At 40.5% G+C, this 19524-nt stretch overlaps 1 protein-coding gene across 6 annotated transcripts in view; it reads left to right on the forward strand.

Moving 5' to 3' along the window:
- The window catches only part of CUX1 (cut like homeobox 1), a 538811-nt gene that overhangs the window by 91122 nt on the left and 428165 nt on the right, over window positions 1–19524 (forward strand). For all 6 annotated transcript variants that reach the window (XM_070735185.1, XM_070735186.1, XM_070735184.1 and 3 more), the window contains exon 2: window positions 18034–18144. In XM_070735185.1, the coding sequence (XP_070591286.1) occupies window positions 18034–18144 (111 nt within the window). The remainder of the gene's footprint in view (window positions 1–18033; window positions 18145–19524) is intronic.

A 19524-nucleotide genomic window follows, 5' to 3' on the forward strand; every position in this document is an offset into this window, starting at 1 on the left:
TAGACACATATATAAAACATGTTGGTAATGATCTTTAAAGCCCTACATGGCATTGGGCCAGAATACATCCGGAACCGCCTTCTACCGCACGAATCCCAGCGGCCGATAAGAGTTGGCCTTCTCCGGGTCCTGTCGACCAAACAATGTCGTTTGGCGGGCCCCAGGAAGAGCCTTCTCTGTGGCGGCCCCGGCCCTCTGGAATCAACTCCCCCCAGAGATTAGAACAGCCCCCACCCTTCTTGTCTTTCGCAAATTACTCAAGACCCACATTTATCGCCAGGCATGGGGGAGTTAAGTTATCCTTTCCCCCTAGGCTATTACAAGTTATGCATGGTATGTTTGTGTGTATGTTTGGTTTTATAATAAGGGTTTTTAGTTGTTTTATTAATTGGATTGTTACATGCTGTTTTTAATCATTGTTGTTAGCTGCCCCGAGTCTGCGGAGAGGGGCGGCATACAAATCCAATTAATAATAATAATAATAATAATAATAATAATAATAATAATAATAATAATAGAGTTTATTTTTGGGATAAGTCTTGTTTTCAGGGAAACGATACATCCCGGTTTTATTTCTTTTAGGTGGAAATAAAATAACACACTACGACTCGGTTTCAAAAGTCATTTTGCTTTGATACTAATTTTGTTGAAGCTACTCTTCCTTTCCTGAATTTTACAGTTTTACCATAATGTTTTGACAACATTAACAATATCAGTTTTACTACTGTCTCTGAAAACTTTACTGTGACTTCTATTTGGGAGATCTGGAAGAGAATTTGGCGCATTAAATGGAGGGACATTAAAACAAAAATCATTTTCAATTTTTTAAAAAAATTCTTCTTCCTGCCTGGACATAGTACAAAGGAGTTCTTGGCAGAGTCCGCTGCAGATGGTTTGGAAGAGTAGGGCAAATGTGATCTTCAGCAAGCTTAATTTTCTCTCTCTTGCATTGAAACTCCGGAATGGTATTACACAGGCCAGGTGCAGAACATATGTTGACGTGCTGCTCTAAAATGTATGGCTTTGATTTGTTGTGAATGCTTTAATATTTTCTGCTCCTTTTTTTGGCAATGTAAACATCATGTTAGAGTGGGAATTTTTCACACCTTTCTTGTGAATACTGTCTTCAGAAACTGTGAATACTATCTTCAGAAGGGCCAAAATAGTGGACGTTTTTTGGCAGATGTTTCATTTTCCCCATGAACTGGGAAAAGATAAATGATGTGGGTGGATGATACTGAAAGGATCAGTTTTAGTATTTACATGCAGTACCAGACATCCCTTTTTCTCTGTTTCTTTTGATACACTTGTTCATTCTGCCTCTCTTAAAAGATTCTGATTGTGGTGGACAAGTTAGTTTCCTTCCCCATAATTAAATTTGAGCCACTTTGTCACCTCGGCAGAAAAACCTGATTATGTCTACTAGTGTTTAGATTTTCTGATTATCACCTTGGTTTTTTTTGGTTTTCCTCTACAGCCAATATTTCTCTTCACATTTCTGTTTTTCCATCAGTCTAATTTTAAAGCATAATCTTTTTTTAAAATGTAGGATACAAGTTGAGCCATTATAGAATTGAGATGCTTTTCCCCCCTGGGCCTTTACAATTTCATGTATGGTATGTTTGTATGTATGTTTGGCTTTTTATATTAATGGGTTTTTAAATTATTTTTAGTATTTATTGGATTATTATTGTACATTGTTTTATTACTGTTGTTAGCCGCCCCGAGTCGTTGGAGAGGGGCGGCATACAAATCCAATAAATAAATAAATAAAACATAATCAGTTTATACAAACAGTGTTCCCGTATTGTCTTGAATGAATATGTGGTTCTTGGACTTCTGAAATACCTTTTGGGAGAAAATCGGTATCTTTTGTTTAAAAGTAATTTATACTTTGTATTGTAAAAAGATCACCTTATAATTTATATACTACTATTCATGTCTCTCAAGTTGCGGCGGCATCAGCATTTCTGTGTGGCCGTGGTCAGCCATGGTTGTGTGATTGTCATTTCCAATGCTCCCTGACAGTTTTTCACAAGTCAGGGGGGAGGAAGCTGGCAGGAAGTTTGAACATGATAGTGATTGCCAACATGTCCTGCCAGCTTCCCACAAGCAAAGTCAGTTGGGAAACTGGCAGGAAGTTGAAAGTCCAAGGTCAGCAGACAGGCAAGTAAGTCGCTGCTATCAGATAGGGGAAGGGAGCAAAGGTGTGCACAAGAGGCACAGCATGGATCAGGGAGGGTGCTCTAGGGCAGGGGTCCCCAACTTCCAGGCAGGGATCCTCAAACATTGGGCCACAGCCAGGCATGGCCAGAAGCCGGAATGCCCGGAACCGTCATTCTACCGGTGAAATCAGAGCGCGTAGGCTCATTCCAGTAGAAGGGCGGGCAGGGTGCTCGCTGTGCGGCGGGCAGGAGTGGGCGATGGGGGGAAAGCCGGCATGTGGGGTAAATGGCCGCAAGCGGGCGGTGTGTGGGGGCCAACAGCAGCGGTGAATGGGCACTTTTCTTTTTGCATGTTTCTGGATTCTTCTGCATGTGCAGAAGTGAAAAAACCCTGGAAATCTCATGACCGTGCACATGATTCAGCTTCTGCGCATGCACAGAAGCTGAATCCCACGTGGCGGTGCTCTCACGGCCCGTTCCAGTAGGGCCGGGAATGGTGGCCGGCCCCTGGCCACAGCCCACTACCAGGCCGTGGCCTATTCGAAACCGTTTGCACGGTCCAATTTCCCTATTGCCCCCCCGCCAGACTGCCAAGCCGCAAATGTTGGGCACCGCTGCACTAAGGTGTGAGGGTGTACCCATGTGGTGTGTTGAGGGTCAGGAATGGTGCAGTGTGAGATGGGGAGGGCACGTGGTGGTGCGAATGGGCAGTGTGTCGCAAGCATAGAGGGATTGGAACAGGATACGCTGGATGCGGGAACTTTACGCAAACAACTTGCAACATTCCCTTCTAGCTTCCCCATTGACTTTCTCCTTGCTAGCTTGCCACAAACAAAGTCAATGGGGAAGCGGGCAGGAGGTCAGAAATCGGTCCCGCCCAACTGCTTTAGTGCCTGGCTGTGGTCATTCTGTTCATCGGTTTAGGTAAGTATATATCACTGAAACAATGACACAATAGGAAGGATGATCCCATGAGTCACAGCTTGTCTATATTACTACATAAGTTTTACTGATTTAATATTCTCATTTATAAGTGGCATGTAGATGTCACTAAAAGGGTGTCAGAAAGGCATCCTTGTATTACATCTAACATCTTTGTCATATTCAGGCGTTTAATATGTTTGCTATGAGGATTTGGGAGTGGAAATCTGACATAACCACATAGTTAATTCTCATTAGATTAGAGTAACATCCTATTGTGGTTCATGGCTCAATATATGGAAACTTGGCCATTGTCTTAGAGTGTTGCCAGGATCAGGCAGTTAAATCATAATATGATTTATTTCTTTGGGCACATGATTGATTGATTGATTGATTGATTTGATTTGATTTATGCCGCCCCCTCTGAGAACTCGGGGCGGCTCACAATATATAAAATATTATTATTATTATTATTTTATTATTTATTGGATTTGTATGCCGCCCCTCTCCGCAGACTCGGGGCGGCTAACAACAATAATAAAAACAGCATGTAGAAATCCAATTAATAAAACAACTAAAAACCCTTATAATAAAACCAAACATACACACAAACATACCATGCATAACTTGTAATGGCCTAGGGGGAAGGAATATACAATACATAATATCTTAATCCAATTAATTAATTAAAAATCTAGAAAACCCCATAAAAATACAATAATTACATTCACTCCACATTCTCTCAATACATTTATTGGGCAGGGGGCAGAAATCTAATGGCCCCAGGCCTGGCGACATAAGTGAGTCTTCAGACTCTTACGGAAGGCAAGGAGGGTGGGGTCCGTATGAATCTCTGAGGGGAGCTGATTCCAGAGGGCCGGGGCCACCACAGAGAAGGTTCTCCCCCTCGGCCACGCCAAACGACATTGTCTGGTTGATGGGACCTGGAGGAGGCAAACTCTGTGGGATCTGGCCGGTCGCTGGGATTCATCTGGCAGAAGGCGGTCTTGGAGGTATTCTGGTCCAATGCCATGCAGAGCCGTTTTATTAACATAGCAGTTTTATTCTGAAGTTTTATCATGTTGCATGAACTGAGCTGCTCGCCCTCATCTAATAGGGAGTTGTTTAAGAGGGATGGTTTGCATCCATCATACAGAGGTACCCAGGTGCTCGGTGAGGAATTCAGAACTTTTTTGGACAGGCATTTAAACTAGGTAAAGGGGACAGAGATGTAACTGATGTGGGTGATTTCTGTCCCCGACCAATGAGGATAAAGCAGTTTTTGGAAGCTTATGAAAAGGGAGCTGCAAATAATATAGATGTAGTTGTTGATGATAAGGGGCAAACTAATAACGAAAATAATGTTCTTCGGGTAATGTGCACAAATGCTCGAAGCTTGAGCAAAAAGCTCTGTGAATTAATGGCCATAATATCTAGAGATAATTTGGACCTGGTTGCCATAACTGAGACATGGTTTAAGGATTCTAATGAATGGGAAATATCCATACCAGGATATACACTGTATAGGAAGGATAGAATAGAGAGAAGGGGAGGTGGAGTAGCCATTTATATTAAAGAAAGTCTAAAAACAACACTAATTCAAAATACGTGTCAAGATCTAGAGACTCTCTGGATTTGCATGCAAAATAAAGAAGGTTCTGTCATTAGAATTGGGGTGATCTATAGGCCTCCAGGGCAATCCGAGGAATATGACAACAAGATGGTGGATGAAATTACCCAAATGGCAGTAAAGGGAGATATTGTGGTTATGGGTGATTTCAACATGCCTGATGTTGACTGGAATATCCCCAGTGCCCTTACATGCAAAAGTAAGAATATAGTAGAGGCCTTTACAGGAGCAGCTCTGGTACAGCTGGTTAAGACACCAACTAGAGGGGAGAATATTCTAGATTTAGTTTTTACGAATGGGAATTGGGTTTCAGATGTCAAGGTGGGAGAAAATTTAGGTTGCAGTGACCATCTATGTTTGTGGTTTGATGTAAAAACTCATTGTGAGCAATCCTATAATGCAACCAAAATATTGGATTTCAGAAAAACAAATTTTAATGCAATGGGAGAATATTTAGATAATGAATTAAAGGGGAGGGATAAAATGGCAGGAGCGAGCATCCAGTGGACTGTATTAAAAAAGGCCATCTTAAAAGCCACTGGACTGTATGTAAGACAAATAACTAAAGGTAAAAGGAAGAAGAAACCGCTATGGTTTAGCAATGATGTAAGGGCTATAGTCAATGAAAAAAAGGCTGCCTATAGGAGGTATAAAGAGTCTGGAAGTATAGCTGATAGGGAGGTATATAAAATGAGACAGAAGGAGGCGAAACAGATAATATATGCTGCTAAAGCCTCAAAAGAGGAAGAAATTGCCAAATCTGTAAAGAAGGGGGATAAAACCTTCTTCAGATATATTAATGATAAGAAGAAGAAAAACTGCGGCATCACGAAGCTTAGTACCGGGAATAATACATGCATTAATGGGAATAAGGAGATCGCTGACCATTTCAATAGCTACTTCTGTTCAGTTTTCTCAAAAGACACCTTACAAAATAATACTATAGAGGGATATAGCATTGCTTCCAGCTGTACGGATTCAGCTCCAGTGATCTTAGAAGCCGATGTCTTAGAAGAACTTGAACGATTAAAGATAAATAAGGCAATGGGTCCAGATGGCATCCACCCTAGAGTTCTTAAAGAACTCAGATCTGTCCTTGCTACCCCCCTGACTGATTTGTTTAACCAATCCTTGTTAACAGGAGAAGTTCCTGAGGATTGGAGAATGGCCAGTGTTGTGCCTATTCACAAGAAGGGCAGTAGAGAAGAAGCTGGTAACTACAGGCCAGTTAGCTTGACATCAGTTGTAGTTAAAATGATGGAGACTCTACTCAAAAAGAGGATAAATCAGCACCTAAAAAACAATAACTTATTAGACCCAAATCAGCATGGCTTTACTGAAGGCAAATCATGTCAGACTAATCTCATTGATTTCTTTGACTATGTCACAAAGGTGTTGGATGAAGGTGGTGCCGTGGATATTGCCTACCTGGACTTCAGCAAAGCCTTTGATACGGTTCCACATAAAGAGCTGATAGATAAATTAGTGAAGATTGGACTTAATCCCTGGATAGTTCAATGGATTTGCAGCTGGCTGAAGCGTAGACATCAGAGAGTTATTGTTAATGGCGAGTATTCTGAGCAGAGTCAGGTTACAAGTGGTGTGCCACAAGGATCTGTTCTGGGTCCTATTCTTTTTAATATATTTGTGAGTGACATAGGGGAAGGTTTGGTAGGGAAGGTTTGCCTATTTGCCGATGACTCTAAAGTGTGCAATAGGGTTGATATTCCTGGAGGGGTCTGTAATATGGTAAATGATTTAGCTTTACTAGATAAATGGTCAAAGCAATGGAAAGTGCAGTTTAATGTTTCCAAATGTAAAATAATACACTTGGGGAAAAGGAATCCTCAATCTGAGTATTGTATTGGCAGTTCAGTGTTGGCAAATACTTCAAAAGAAAAGGATTTAGGGGTAGTGATTTCTGACAGTCTCAAAATGGGTGAACAGTGCAGTCAGGCGGTAGGGAAAGCAAGTAGGATGCTTGGCTGCATAGCTAGAGGTATAACAAGCAGGAAGAGGGAGATTATGATCCCACTATATAGAATGCTGGTGAGACCACATTTGGAATACTGTGTTCAGTTCTGGAGACCTCACCTACAAAAAGATATTGACAAAATTGAACGGGTCCAAAGACGGGCTACAAGAATGGTGGAAGGTCTTAAGCATAAAACGTATCAGGAAAGACTTAATGAACTCAATCTGTATAGTCTGGAGGACAGAAGGAAAAGGGGGGACATGATCGAAACATTTAAATATATTAAAGGGTTAAATAAGGTCCAGGAGGGAAGTGTTTTTAATAGGAAAGTGAACACAAGAACAAGGGGACACAATCTGAAGTTAGTTGGGGGAAAGATCAAAAGCAACATGAGAAAATATTATTTTACTGAAAGAGTAGTAGATCCTTGGAACAAACTTCCAGCAGATGTGGTAGATAAATCCACAGTAACTGAATTTAAACATGCCTGGGATAAACATATATCCATCCTAAGATAAAATACAGAAAATAGTATAAGGGCAGACTAGATAGACCATGAGGTCTTTTTCTGCCGTCAGACTTCTATGTTTCTATGTTTCTATCACCTCGAAGTTCGGTTACTGCAACGCTCTCTACATGGGGCTACCTTTGAAAAGTGTTCAGAATGCAGCCGCGAGAGCCATCATGGGGCTTCCTAGATTCGCCCACGTTTCTGCAACACTCCGCGGCCTGCACTGGCTGCCGATCGGTTTCCGGTCACAATTCAAAGTGTTGGTAACGACCTTTAAAGCCCTACATGGCATTGGGTCAGAATACATCCGGAACCGCCTTCTACCGCACAAATCCCAGCGGCCGATAAGGTCCCACAGAGTTGGCCTTCTCTGGGTCCCGTCGACCAAACAACGTCGTTTGGCGGGCCCCAGGGGAAGAGCCTTCTCTGTGGCAGCCCCGGCCCTCTGGAACCAACTCCCCCCAGAGATTAGAATGGCCCCCACCCTCCTTGTCTTTCGCAAATTACTCAAGACCCACCTTTGTTGCCAGGCATGGGGGAGTTAAGTTATCCTTTCCCCCTAGGCTATTACAAGTTATGCATGGTATGTTTGTGTGTATGTTTAGTTTTTTATAATAAGGGTTTTTTAGTTGTTTTTATTAATTGGATTGTTCATGTTGTTTTACCACTGTTGTTAGCCGCCCCGAGTCTGCGGAGAGGGGCGGCATACAAATCCAATAAATAATAATAATATGTAGTCTAAATGTTGTTCCACTGCAAGGCTTAATACTTAGCCAGAAGTATGTAGATCTGAAGTACTCAAATAAGCAGTCCAAAACAGTTCATGCAAAGAAGCTGCCTATTTATTGCATTTCTGCACCAGGCATAAGGCTGACCAAGGCTCCTTCTAGCCAGGTGGCAGTCCCAAAACTATACAGGTGGCTGGGCTTCTTTCAGCGTTTGCCTTCTAAACCAGTGGTCCCCAACGTTTTTTCCACCAGGGACCAGTTTCAGCAAGACAATTTTTCTATGGCCCAGTGGGGGTGGAAAGGGGCGTGGTTGGGGGCGGGATTAAGCATGGGGGTGCTGGTCTTCCCCGCCCCTCTTTCCCGCCATCGTCCTGTGGCCGGCAGAACCTGCCTCCCAAGCTCTCTTGCCCAGCGGGAGCTAAGCGCTGGAGAGAGGGGGTCAGGCTGGCCCTCCTGCCTCCCCCCAGCCAAAAACGCAAAAGCACCCCGCGGCAGAAGCCAAAAGAGGCTTGAGCCTCTCGGTCCTTCCCGCCCCTCTGTCCCATCCATCGTCCTGTGGCCGGCAGAACCTGCCTCCCGAGGCCTCTTGCCGGGCGGGAGGCGAAGCGCTGGAGGGAGGGGGTGGCGGCATGAGGGCCGGCAGCTGCTGACTCCACGGACCGGTGCAACATGCCCCGCGGCCCGGTACTGGTCCGCGGCCCGGTGGTTGGGGACCCCTGTTCTAAACGTTCCGATTCAGTTCTAGTTGAACATTTCAGGGCAAAAGATTGAACAGGAAGGGCGCTTTTTTTAAAAAAATGTTGATATATTTCAAGATTTATTTTTACTGTTTGGAATTCAACAGCATGTGTTTTTTTTGTCAAAATAAAATGAAATGAAAACCCTTGAAAATAAAGATGCCATTTAAGTTCGGGCATGCGCAACTTTTCACACAAGACAGTGAAGCACGTGTGACCCTTTCATGGCCAACGAGCCCTTGGGAGTTGCAGCGTTTTCATGAGAACATGACCTCACAAGTGCCCCAAGGGAACGAGATGAAAAGGAGCCCTTTGTTGAAGCGATTCCCTTTGCCCCTACTGCTCCTGCCGCAGCCCAGCGCTCCGCATATGGTAGGTGGCTGCATCTGGTAAAAAGAAATTACTCTGCCTGGGAGGGGGGGATGAAGTCATCTGTTCCATCAGCTTGTAACACTGAACTAATTAACAGACAATCAGCATTGATTGAGACAGCTGCATGCTCTGGGGAGCCATTGGGAACACACATCTTTGCAGAACTATTGTTTATTGCTCTCAGGGCAAGGCACTGAATCTGCGCCTTGCTTGCCTGGATTGGAGGTTTCTTGAATGGCCTGGGAGTTTTGTGCAGCTGATAGGTCCAGCCAGCACTTGAAAACCTGCTTACTGGCTGCGTTTATGGAGACCTTCTGTATATCTCTACGGACATAATGTAAGAAATCTATGTAAATTCTTCTGGTCTGCAGAATCTGGTTACTGCATGTCATCTGTTTACCCCATAAATATAAATGCGGGTGGGTGGGTGGGTTTGCACAGATGAAGGTAGAGGAAAAGAGACCCTCTTTTTTAAAAAAAGGTCTAGTTTAGTTTAGTTTAGTTTATTTAGATTTGTATGCCGCCCCTCTCCGAAGACTCGGGGCGGCTAACAACAATAAAAAACAATGTAACAAATCTAATATTAAAAAGTAATCTAAAAAACCCCAATTTAAGAGACCAATCATACCAACAAACATACCATGTATAAATTCTATAAGCCTAGGGGGAAGGGAGAAAAAATTTTCAATTCCCCCATGCCTGACAACAGAGGTGGGTTTTAAGGAGCTTGCGAAAGGCAAGAAGGGTGGGGGCAACTCTGATATCTGGGGGGAGCTGGTTCCAGAGGGTCGGGGCCGCCACAGAGAAGGCTCTTCTCCTGGGTCCTGCCAGGAGAAGAGCATACATAAACAGATTTATCCAGTAGCTTCTCAAATGAGCAATAAAATCTCAAGCAGTCATTGTCCAGCATTCCAGGTTACTTTTTGCTCACATTTTATATTTGCCGATTTTATCTCCTTATTTATATAGCTGCATATCTTTCCACCCATTTTGAGCAGCGCCCAATCAAAGATTAAAAGACATATAAAATGATATTAAAACTATAACACTAAGCTGATTAAAACATCAAAACAACAGCTACCACCACCTGGCACTGCATCAAACTTCTAATGTGTGATTATCTGGGTTTCTCCTAGCTCTTAAGGGAAAAGGCAGTTTTCAAAGCCACTGTAATTTCAAACCATCGCTAAGGCTGAGAGAATAGAAGCCTGCAGGCGGAGGAGTGTTCAATAGGGCAGAAGCTACCATGGAAAGGGCCTGCTTCCTAGCTCTTCCTGTCAGATGGCAATATTTAGGGGAAGGTGGCCACCCTACTTGGCCTGATAGGACAGGTACCTGTCCTTAGGGAAAGGCTGTCGCGTAGATAGTTTATGCTGTATAGGGTTTTAAAAGTAATGACAAGCATCTTGAATTGCAGTTGGAAAGAAATTGGAGGCCACTGCAGCTTGTGCAACAGAGTTGTTACATGGGCAAACCTAGGGGCCATCATTACTGTGTGTGTAACTGCCTTCTGGACCAGTTGAGGTTTATAGTGGTCTTCAAGAGCAGCCCTACATAGAGCACATTGCAGTAATTTAGATCATGGGTGTCAAACTCTGGCATCACTTTGCCATCATGTGATGTTTTGAGATTTTCTCCCCTTGGCGGAGCTGGAGTGGGCATGGCCTGCATGTGACGCATCGGCCCACAGTTTGCCAATTTGATACCCCTGATCTAGATAGATCTGATTGATCACCTACCCTTTACTTTCCCACAGAAATTAATGGCTATTCCTCTTAATGGCAGTGTGACTTCCTCTAAAAGCCATCTGCTGAGAGGCTAATGATCTTCTTTGGTCAGTTGGTTGGCCGCTATGAGGACAAACTGCTGGCCTAGATGGGTCAGAGGTTCAATCCAGCAAGGCAATTCTCTTATGTTCTTGGCAGGATGATTTAGGGTCTACCCAGTTGCCTATTCCTGTAGAAGTCAAACAAACATTTCTATACTTTTTATCTATTTCATATATCAATATATTGTATATATTTCATCTAAATAATTGTTTATTTTGTCCCAATATTTTTTCACTGGTCCCATTACAGTTGAACCCAAAAGAATGTAACATGCCATGATAAAAACAATACATTAAAATAATATAAAACTGTGCAATCACGTCTGGGATGGGGAAGTAAGTAAGCAAAAAACAAAAAACCCAGAAACTATTCATTTGGTTTCATACAGGGAAGGCCTGGGGTAAAGAAAGAGGTTTTCAACAGGTGCCTAAAAGATCTAATGGAGGTGCCTCATAAATTTCAGGGAGGAGAGCATTCCAAAATGCAGGAGTCATTAGAGAGAAGATCTTCCCATGAGTAATCACAGGGTGACACTCTGTGGTTCTTGGTAAACATGGCATGGCCACCACTGATCACCTTAGCATGAACCAGGGATGTTACAGCAAAGGCTGTCTTTCAGTGTACCGTTCCCAAAGCTGTTTAGAGCAGCGGGTCCCCAACCTTTTGGGCACTAGACACAGGTGCTTTGGAGAGAAGTTTTTCTGTGGACTGGAATAATTAAAATGGAATTGTTGAATTGTCCCACAGCGAGTTGGCTCGCGGCAAGTTGGCTATGGCAAGTTGTCCCATTCCACCAACCATATATGCATAAGACTACAGGCAAACATCTCAGTTGTCTCCATCTGGCAAGGGAAGGAAGGAAGGAAATAAAGAAAGAAAGAAAGAAATAATGAGAAACAAGGAAGGAAGGAAATAAAGAAAGGAGAAAGAAGGAAGGAAAGAAAGAGAAGGAAGGAAAGAAAGAAAGAAAGAAGGAAGGAAAGAAAGACAGACTACAGCCCCAATTGAACTATGTGATCTGCATGAAAGGAAGAATTGCACATGGATTAGTTTCTACTAGGTTCATTCATTATTACCCATAGTTTCACCCAGAACTTTGAGAGCAACGAAAGTCTAATGATTAATCCACCAAAAATCAACCAGATTTGGTTCCAGTTGTAGTGGAGATGCATTGACTTCTTAAGTATAGTCCCTCTCTTCCGATTTAAAAAACAAAACAAAACAGTTTTAGTGCTTTTCAGTTGCCTTTCTTTGTGAAAAATCTTCCCATATTTTAAAGTGTGATTGGTGTATTAGTATATTTTGATCTTGTGCTTTCTAACAGATTGCTTGATAATGTGTTTTTGAAGGCCTTATGCCTAGGTATTAACCATATTGGTTTCTGATAAGTATGTACAGACACAAACACACGTTCACATTTATTTTTTGGCTGCTTGACTCTGGGATGAATTTCAAGATTTGTTTCCCCAACTGTTAAACATTTTGTTCTTTTTCTTTTAATTTTCTATGTCAATTATATTAACTATATTAGAATCAGCTAACCTGGTTTTTTTTAAAAAAAGTATTCAGCAGAAGAGTAGACTTTTCTGATTATTTTATGGTAATCTAGGATATCAAGAAGCTATCAGATTGCCTCTTTCTGCCCTTCCATTAATAGGACTTATTCCAAAAGTACTATATGTACACGTAGGATAATAGATTAACAACATAGAATGAATTTAAATGAAAGATTTCAGAAAAAAAAAATGAAGATTTCTATTCCTGTCGTCTTGAAGCAGAAAACTTGTATTCCCACGCCATTATTTCATACAACTTAGGGGTTTTTTTTGTTAGATTCCCCTTAGTCTTAGAGCAAGTTAACCAAAGGTTAAATGGTAAAAAGTTAAGTGTGGGAACAAGGCTAAATGTCCTAAAATTTTCGTGGTAGCAGCAGGGAGGTTTTGAATCAATTTACGGCAACTAGGGATAAGATTGCAAATACTGTATATGTTATACATCAGTTGGCTTTTACCTGAAGTCCCATCAAATTACAGATCAAATTAATTGCATGCAGTAAAAATTGCATATTATTTTTATGTCCTATGAATATCCTCTTAGGTTTGGAGGATTTCAGATCCACCCAGTAGCCATTCAGTTGTAACATCCATCTTTAATTGAACCAGAAGACATAGCTTCTGTCCATTTAGTTCTCCCCTGGATTTCTGAGAAGCTGCAGAAGGACAGAAACGTTGCATTAATGTATTTGTTTCAAAGTAATCTCCAGCTCTGTATGTACCAAAAAAATTAAAATCTCCAAGGATCTACTTAATTCAGTTAATTTTCTGCAAGGCTACTTATTTTACTGCCTTATTTCATGCAACTCTTCAAAATTTACAAATGCCATTCAATTATTTCCTTTTTTAAATAGCTAAATGGATTTACTTACTGGCCATTGCGAAAATGTAATGTTGGCGGTCCACAAGTGTTAGGAATGCACACATCCAAACCAGGAAGAATTGATCTCAATTTTAATCAAGCGATTCATTGTTGGTGTTCTCTCTGCGAAATAAATTCCTATCATGTGCCTTTTCACTTCTATTAACCATTGTTAAAATGTACTTGATTCTTTGTTTATGATATTATTATTATTCGTAGTAAGAATTTGGTTGAGGAACTTGGGTAGGCATGGAACCCTTTCAGCTTTTGATTGTAATTAATGTTGCAAATAGCGAAGTAGTGGGAAGGAGGAATGTTGTGGGAAGATCATGCATGATGAAATCTAGTCTCTTCTGTATTTGCTCCTTTTTTTGGGGTGGGGTGGGGGTATCCTTATAAATATTGTATGATGTGTGTGACTCACATATGAAATCCTGGAGCAATGGAAATTCTGCCTGATTTTGGATCTTAATCATTGTCTTATTTCATCTGAAATCTCTGCCTCTTTAGTTTGAAAGTTCATTTGAAAGCTTTTCATTTTGTTCATTTGTTTTTGCAATGGAAAGACCAGAAGTGACTGGTTGGAGCAAATGGCCCCAACAGCTTGCTTGCATTCTCTCTCACTCGCGAGCTGTTTTTCTCACTTCTCATGAACGTCAGATTTATTCACATTGAAAGGAAATCGATCACAGGTAAAGAAAAATCTACGGGCAAATCCTCCCCCAAGGTACATAACACAACTTCTATCGACTTCATGGAGATGCAGTGCACATACTTCAATTTACTACTTAAATAGAGCGAACAGCGATATGAGAAAAGCATTGTATAGCGATGCAGAAATAGAAGCAGAACTGGAATGCCAATACTTGTTCTGCATAAAAGGCATCATCCGTTGGGTACATGTGGAAGACATGGTGGTGACATTCTCTCAAATCCCCTTGGCTGTTTTTTGCTTTTTTGGTGCATAAACATCTCATCGTTCCCATGACCCATCTCCCCCCTCAAATGACTATATGACTGTAACTTTATTGCTTGTATCCTTACAATTTATATTGACTCGTTCCTAATATGATTGGATTGCTTATTTGTACCCAGACTATCATTAAGTGTTGTACCTTATGATTCTTGACAAAGTTATCTTTTATGTACACTAAAAGCATATGCACAAATTCCTTGTGTGTCCAATCATACTTGGCCAATAAAATTCTATTCTATTCTATTCTATTCTATTCTATTCTATGAACCAAGCATATCTGGAATAAGATAGCAGATTTATTAGTATAACACTGAAAGAGAGACAGATGTTATCTTGAGACGTTTTGTTGTTGCATTTTTTTCATTCTGGACTGGCGAGTGAGAACCCATAATTCAGATGTAAAATATACTTCTTTAGCTTGATGCTCAAATCATAACATGCTCAAATCATAATACTTAATTATGATAATTATTAAAAGTTATTTCATTAACTAGGTATCATTTTATGACTTTGTTCAACACAATGAAATGTGAATGGGAAAATCATAATGTCCAATGTCTGATTGGGCATATATGACATACAGAATGTATGGAAGGTAAAATGATGTTTGGTCAGGAGGGATAGAATATTTAGAATTGGGAACATGTTGCCATCTCGTTACGAGGACATACCTAGAGTTACAAAGCCTTGAAACGTTTTAAAGCCAAAGACAATGCCAGCCTTTTGATGGCCAAGGAACATATTGAATATTTTGGAAGTGCTCGGTAGGAATGTGCAAAGGAAAATGGCAGCATGATGCATGTGGGAAAACCTGTGATTTTTGGTTGTGGGCAGTCAGAAGCATGCTGCAGTTGGCTTCCTTCCAATTAGCTGGGATGTCGAATGTGGCATGGCTATGACTACAGCAGTTAAGCCAGTGCACACCTTTCATGTCTCCTTGAAAAGCATTACGTGAAAACTTCACAGGACCAAAATCATGGTTGGCAATGGAGGTCAGTAGCTAGGGGCCATCTGGAGATAGCAATAAAAGAAATGCTATTATCTACATCTGGGGATAACAATGACATATGGAAAATTGAAATGGAATGGGAGAGATGTAACTGGTAGTGGATGAAAGTTAGTGGGTGAAATGAAAGAAAATAGATGTGTGTCTCAGAAACTTATAAAATTGGATGAAAGGAAAAGATGTATTAGATCTGAATGAAGATGACCTCATCTGAATAGAATGGAGTTGATGATTTATGCAGAAAATTAAAATATAGCCAATAATTATGAATTAAAGGGCTAAAAGTTGAGGAATGGTATGGTGACATCAAGGTAATTGTGGGTGTGTATGAAAGTAGGAACCTAGATTTGGTATAGTTATATATCTTGTGCTCTAGGGAAAGTACAGGTAATCCTTGACTTACGACCACAATTGAGCCCCAAATTTTTGTTGCCAAATTTTTGTTGCTAAGCAAGATATTTTGTTAACTGAATTTTGCCCCATTTTATGACCTTTTTGCTACAGTTGTTAAGTGAATCACTGCAGTTGTTAGTAACATGATTGTTAAGTGAATCTGACTTTCCCATTGATTGCTTGGCAAAAGGTCACAAAAGGGGATCACATGACCCAGGGACTTTTTTTCCTAGTGGGGTTGCCAGACAAAATTGAATGGGTCCAAAGAGGGGCTACAAAAATGGTGGAAGGTCTCAAGCATAAAACGTATCAGGGAAGACTTAATGAACTCAATCTGTATAGTCTGGAGGACAGAAGGAAAAGGGGGGACATGATCGAAACATTTAAATATGTTAAAGGGTTAAATAAGGTCCAGGAGGGAAGTGTTTTTAATAGAAAAGTGAACACAAGAACAAGGGGAAAGATCAAAAGCAACATGAGAAAATATTATTTTACTGAAAGAGTAGTAGATCCTTGGAACAAACTTCCAGCAGATGTGGTAGATAAATCCACAGTAACTGAATTTAAACATGCCTGGGATAAACATATCCATCCTAAGATAAAATACAGAAAATAGTATAAGGGCAGACTAGATGCACCATGAGGTCTTTTTCTGCCGTCAGACTTCTATGTTTCTATGTTTCTATGACTCTTCAATTGTCATGAATATGAACCAGTTGCCAAGCATCCAAATTTTGATCATGTGACCCTGGGGATGCTGAAACGGTCCTACATGTGAAAAATGGTCATACGTTACTTGCTTTTCCATGCTGTTGTAACTTTGAACGGTCACGAAACGGACTGTTGTAAATCAAGGACTACCTGTGTAACAAAATGGTGGCAAGTTTAAAGCAGCAGAACCGCTAATCGAAATATAGGGAGCACAATGTGGTCTGTGATGAGGAATGAATGTTCTTTGAACTATGGAAAAAGCTATCTTACCATTGTTGTAAGCCGCCCTGAGTCTCAGAAAAAAAGGCGGCATAGAAACTGAACTAATAAATAAATAAAATAAATAAGAATGCGCTCCGTACTTTGTTTTATGGAAGTTAGAGTTGGCTATGTTAGGGGCAAAATAAAACCAGACAAATGGAGCAAAAGCATGATGGTTAATTGTAGGCACTCGGCTTTAAGTTGCTTACTCCAGAGCCATGTGATAATCAGAAAAATGTAGATGAAATGTGAAATGGAAAATGTGCCATTCTCTGGCTCACGGCTTCCTTTCGATGCTGCTTGCTTCCTCTTCTCCCCCCCCCACCCCCCCAATGCACCATCCAGTTGGGCTCTGCAACTTCCTTTCTGATCTCATCTTTTTTTCCTAGTGGGGCTGCCAGACAGTACCAATAGATATTATCTATCATTCACTCAGTAAAAAAAACAAGATTAATGTAGTCAAGAGAGATAAGTTCTAAGTATAGATTGCCTAGATCAGGAAAAAGGGCTTTACGGTAAGAGCGAATTGGGAAGGAAACTCAGAGGTGGGTTTCAGCAGGTTCTGACCCAGTTCTGGAGAACCGGTAGCAGACATTTTGAGTAGTTCTGAGAACCGGTTAATACCACCTCTGACTGGCTCCGACCCCATCTATTCTCTGCCTCCCGAGTCCCAGCTGATCGGGGCGAAATGGGGATTTTGCAGTATTTTTCCCTGGAGTGGGGTGGGAATGTATGTATGCATGCATGCATGCATGTATATATGTATGTATTTATGTATGTATTTATTTGCCTCCCACTCCAAAAAGGACTCAGGGTGGCTAACAATAGTAAAAAATATTAAGATAATAAAAAATACAGCATTGGCAATCAACAATACAATAAAATAATGTCCTAAAAAACCCCATGCATACATACAGTCATTCCTAATTCCAGTACAGTATCCTTCCCCCGTCATGCACGCCAAGCCACGCCTACCAAAAATGCCCACCAATCCACTTCACGCCCACAGAACCAATAGTAAAAAAAATAATAATCTCGCCACTGAAGGCAACATTGACTGTGTCTTATTTAAAATTCTTGAAAACTCTGAAAAATCAAGGAACATGATACTGTTGTGTTTAGCAAACAGTCATGATAGCTAAAAGACAAAGTACTAAATAAAGTCGTTCCAGTACACTGGGGAAATGCTTGCTGCAAATGTAATATCTCATTCTCAACATCTAAATTTCCTTTCTTCGAAATAACAAGAAAAGGAACTTTACAGAGGCCAGTTGTAACTTTTGGGAAGGGATTGGTAACAAGACATTCAAAAGATGTAATGACTTTAATGGGGGAGATATAAAATACTTTCATTAATTGCTTTTTCCTTCGTAGTTAAACTTTGCCTTTCTTTTTTGTGATAGCGAGAACTTGATGCAACGGCAACAGTGTTGGCTAACCGACAAGATGAAAGTGAACAATCAAGAAAGAAACTTATTGAACAGAGCCGCGACTTCAAGAAAAACACTCCAGAAGTAAGTTGTAATACAATATAGAGCTGTTTTCCATAGCATGAAATTGACTTTCCCCCCTATTTGTCGAAATTAGCTATAATGGGCCTGTTCTACCAGGTTATTTTTTGGACTTCTACTGGCAAATGGAATCTCTCTATAAGAATCTTTAAGGGTCTGGCTTTATACCCTGGATGTGTTAGGATTTCCCAAAAAGATGACATAATATCATTTATTGTGCAGAATTCTTAAAAAGAACGATCATTTCATCAGACTAATTAGGAGCACAATCAAATAGAATACCTCTTAAATTTGGCAGTTTCATAATGTTAATGAACTACTTCAGATTACTGTAACTATTAAATATATGTATATGTGAGAAAACGCTGGGCATGCTGAAATGAATATGTCAATAATTTTCAGTGCCATAATTTTTCAATTAAGACTTTTAACATGTAAAAGAGATTATGCTGCTGCATGGAAATATCTCAATATTTCGTGGAAGAATCCCAGAAACATTATGTTTTGAAAGAAGCATTTATACCATATTTAAATACGCTGTATAATTATTTTTTCTTAAATGTTAATTTAAGTGGTTTTAGCTATTGGAAAGCTGTCAGAATCTTTTTTTTAGCTTTATACAAAGCTAAGTAGGCATACTTTTTTAGTTTTACTTATTTAAATATAGATCCATTTAACATGCTAAATGAGCTTGCCACTCTGTGCTTCCTCATATGTTGGTTTCCATCCCTTCTACTTATCACACATAATATCCTATCTAGTTTTAGTTTGTGATGTCAGAAAAATGTTTCCAATTCTGGAAATCTCAAGCATTTCTGTTTCTCTGAACGATTTCTCCATAATCAGAGGACTTATATCCATTTGACATCAAGTTCTTCTCATTTGATGCTGTTAAAAAGAGAGCATTGAATGCAGTGGATGTCTAGAATAATTAGCTACTTCTCAGATCCTGTGCCCAACACAAGATATCAGTGAGTGAACATTGATAAAGAGCTGTGGCCTATAAGAACTGAACCAGGAAAAGCACCATGGAAAAGATGACTTTCTTTCATCCTTTTAATAGCATGAAATAGGATGACATTGTTTTATGGCTAGTGAATATATGTTCCTTTGTGTGAGTTCACTCACTCATTCACACACAGACAGATATACACACACATGCACATAAGGGCTGTTAAGGTGCTTATCAATAGTATAATTGGTAGTGTAAGATTCTTGCTTCTTTCCTCTTGACTTAAGGGAGTCTTAAGCAGTGAGGACCGGAGATACTTTATACGTAGTTCTCCATTTATTTTAGCAAAATAGGGACCAGTTTATTATTATTATTATTTTATTATTATTATTCATTAGATTTGTATGTCGCCCCTCTCCGAAGACTCGGGG

Source organism: Erythrolamprus reginae, chromosome 1 (genome assembly GCF_031021105.1).
Source record: "Erythrolamprus reginae isolate rEryReg1 chromosome 1, rEryReg1.hap1, whole genome shotgun sequence".
NCBI classification, from domain to species: Eukaryota; Metazoa; Chordata; class Lepidosauria; order Squamata; family Dipsadidae; genus Erythrolamprus; species Erythrolamprus reginae.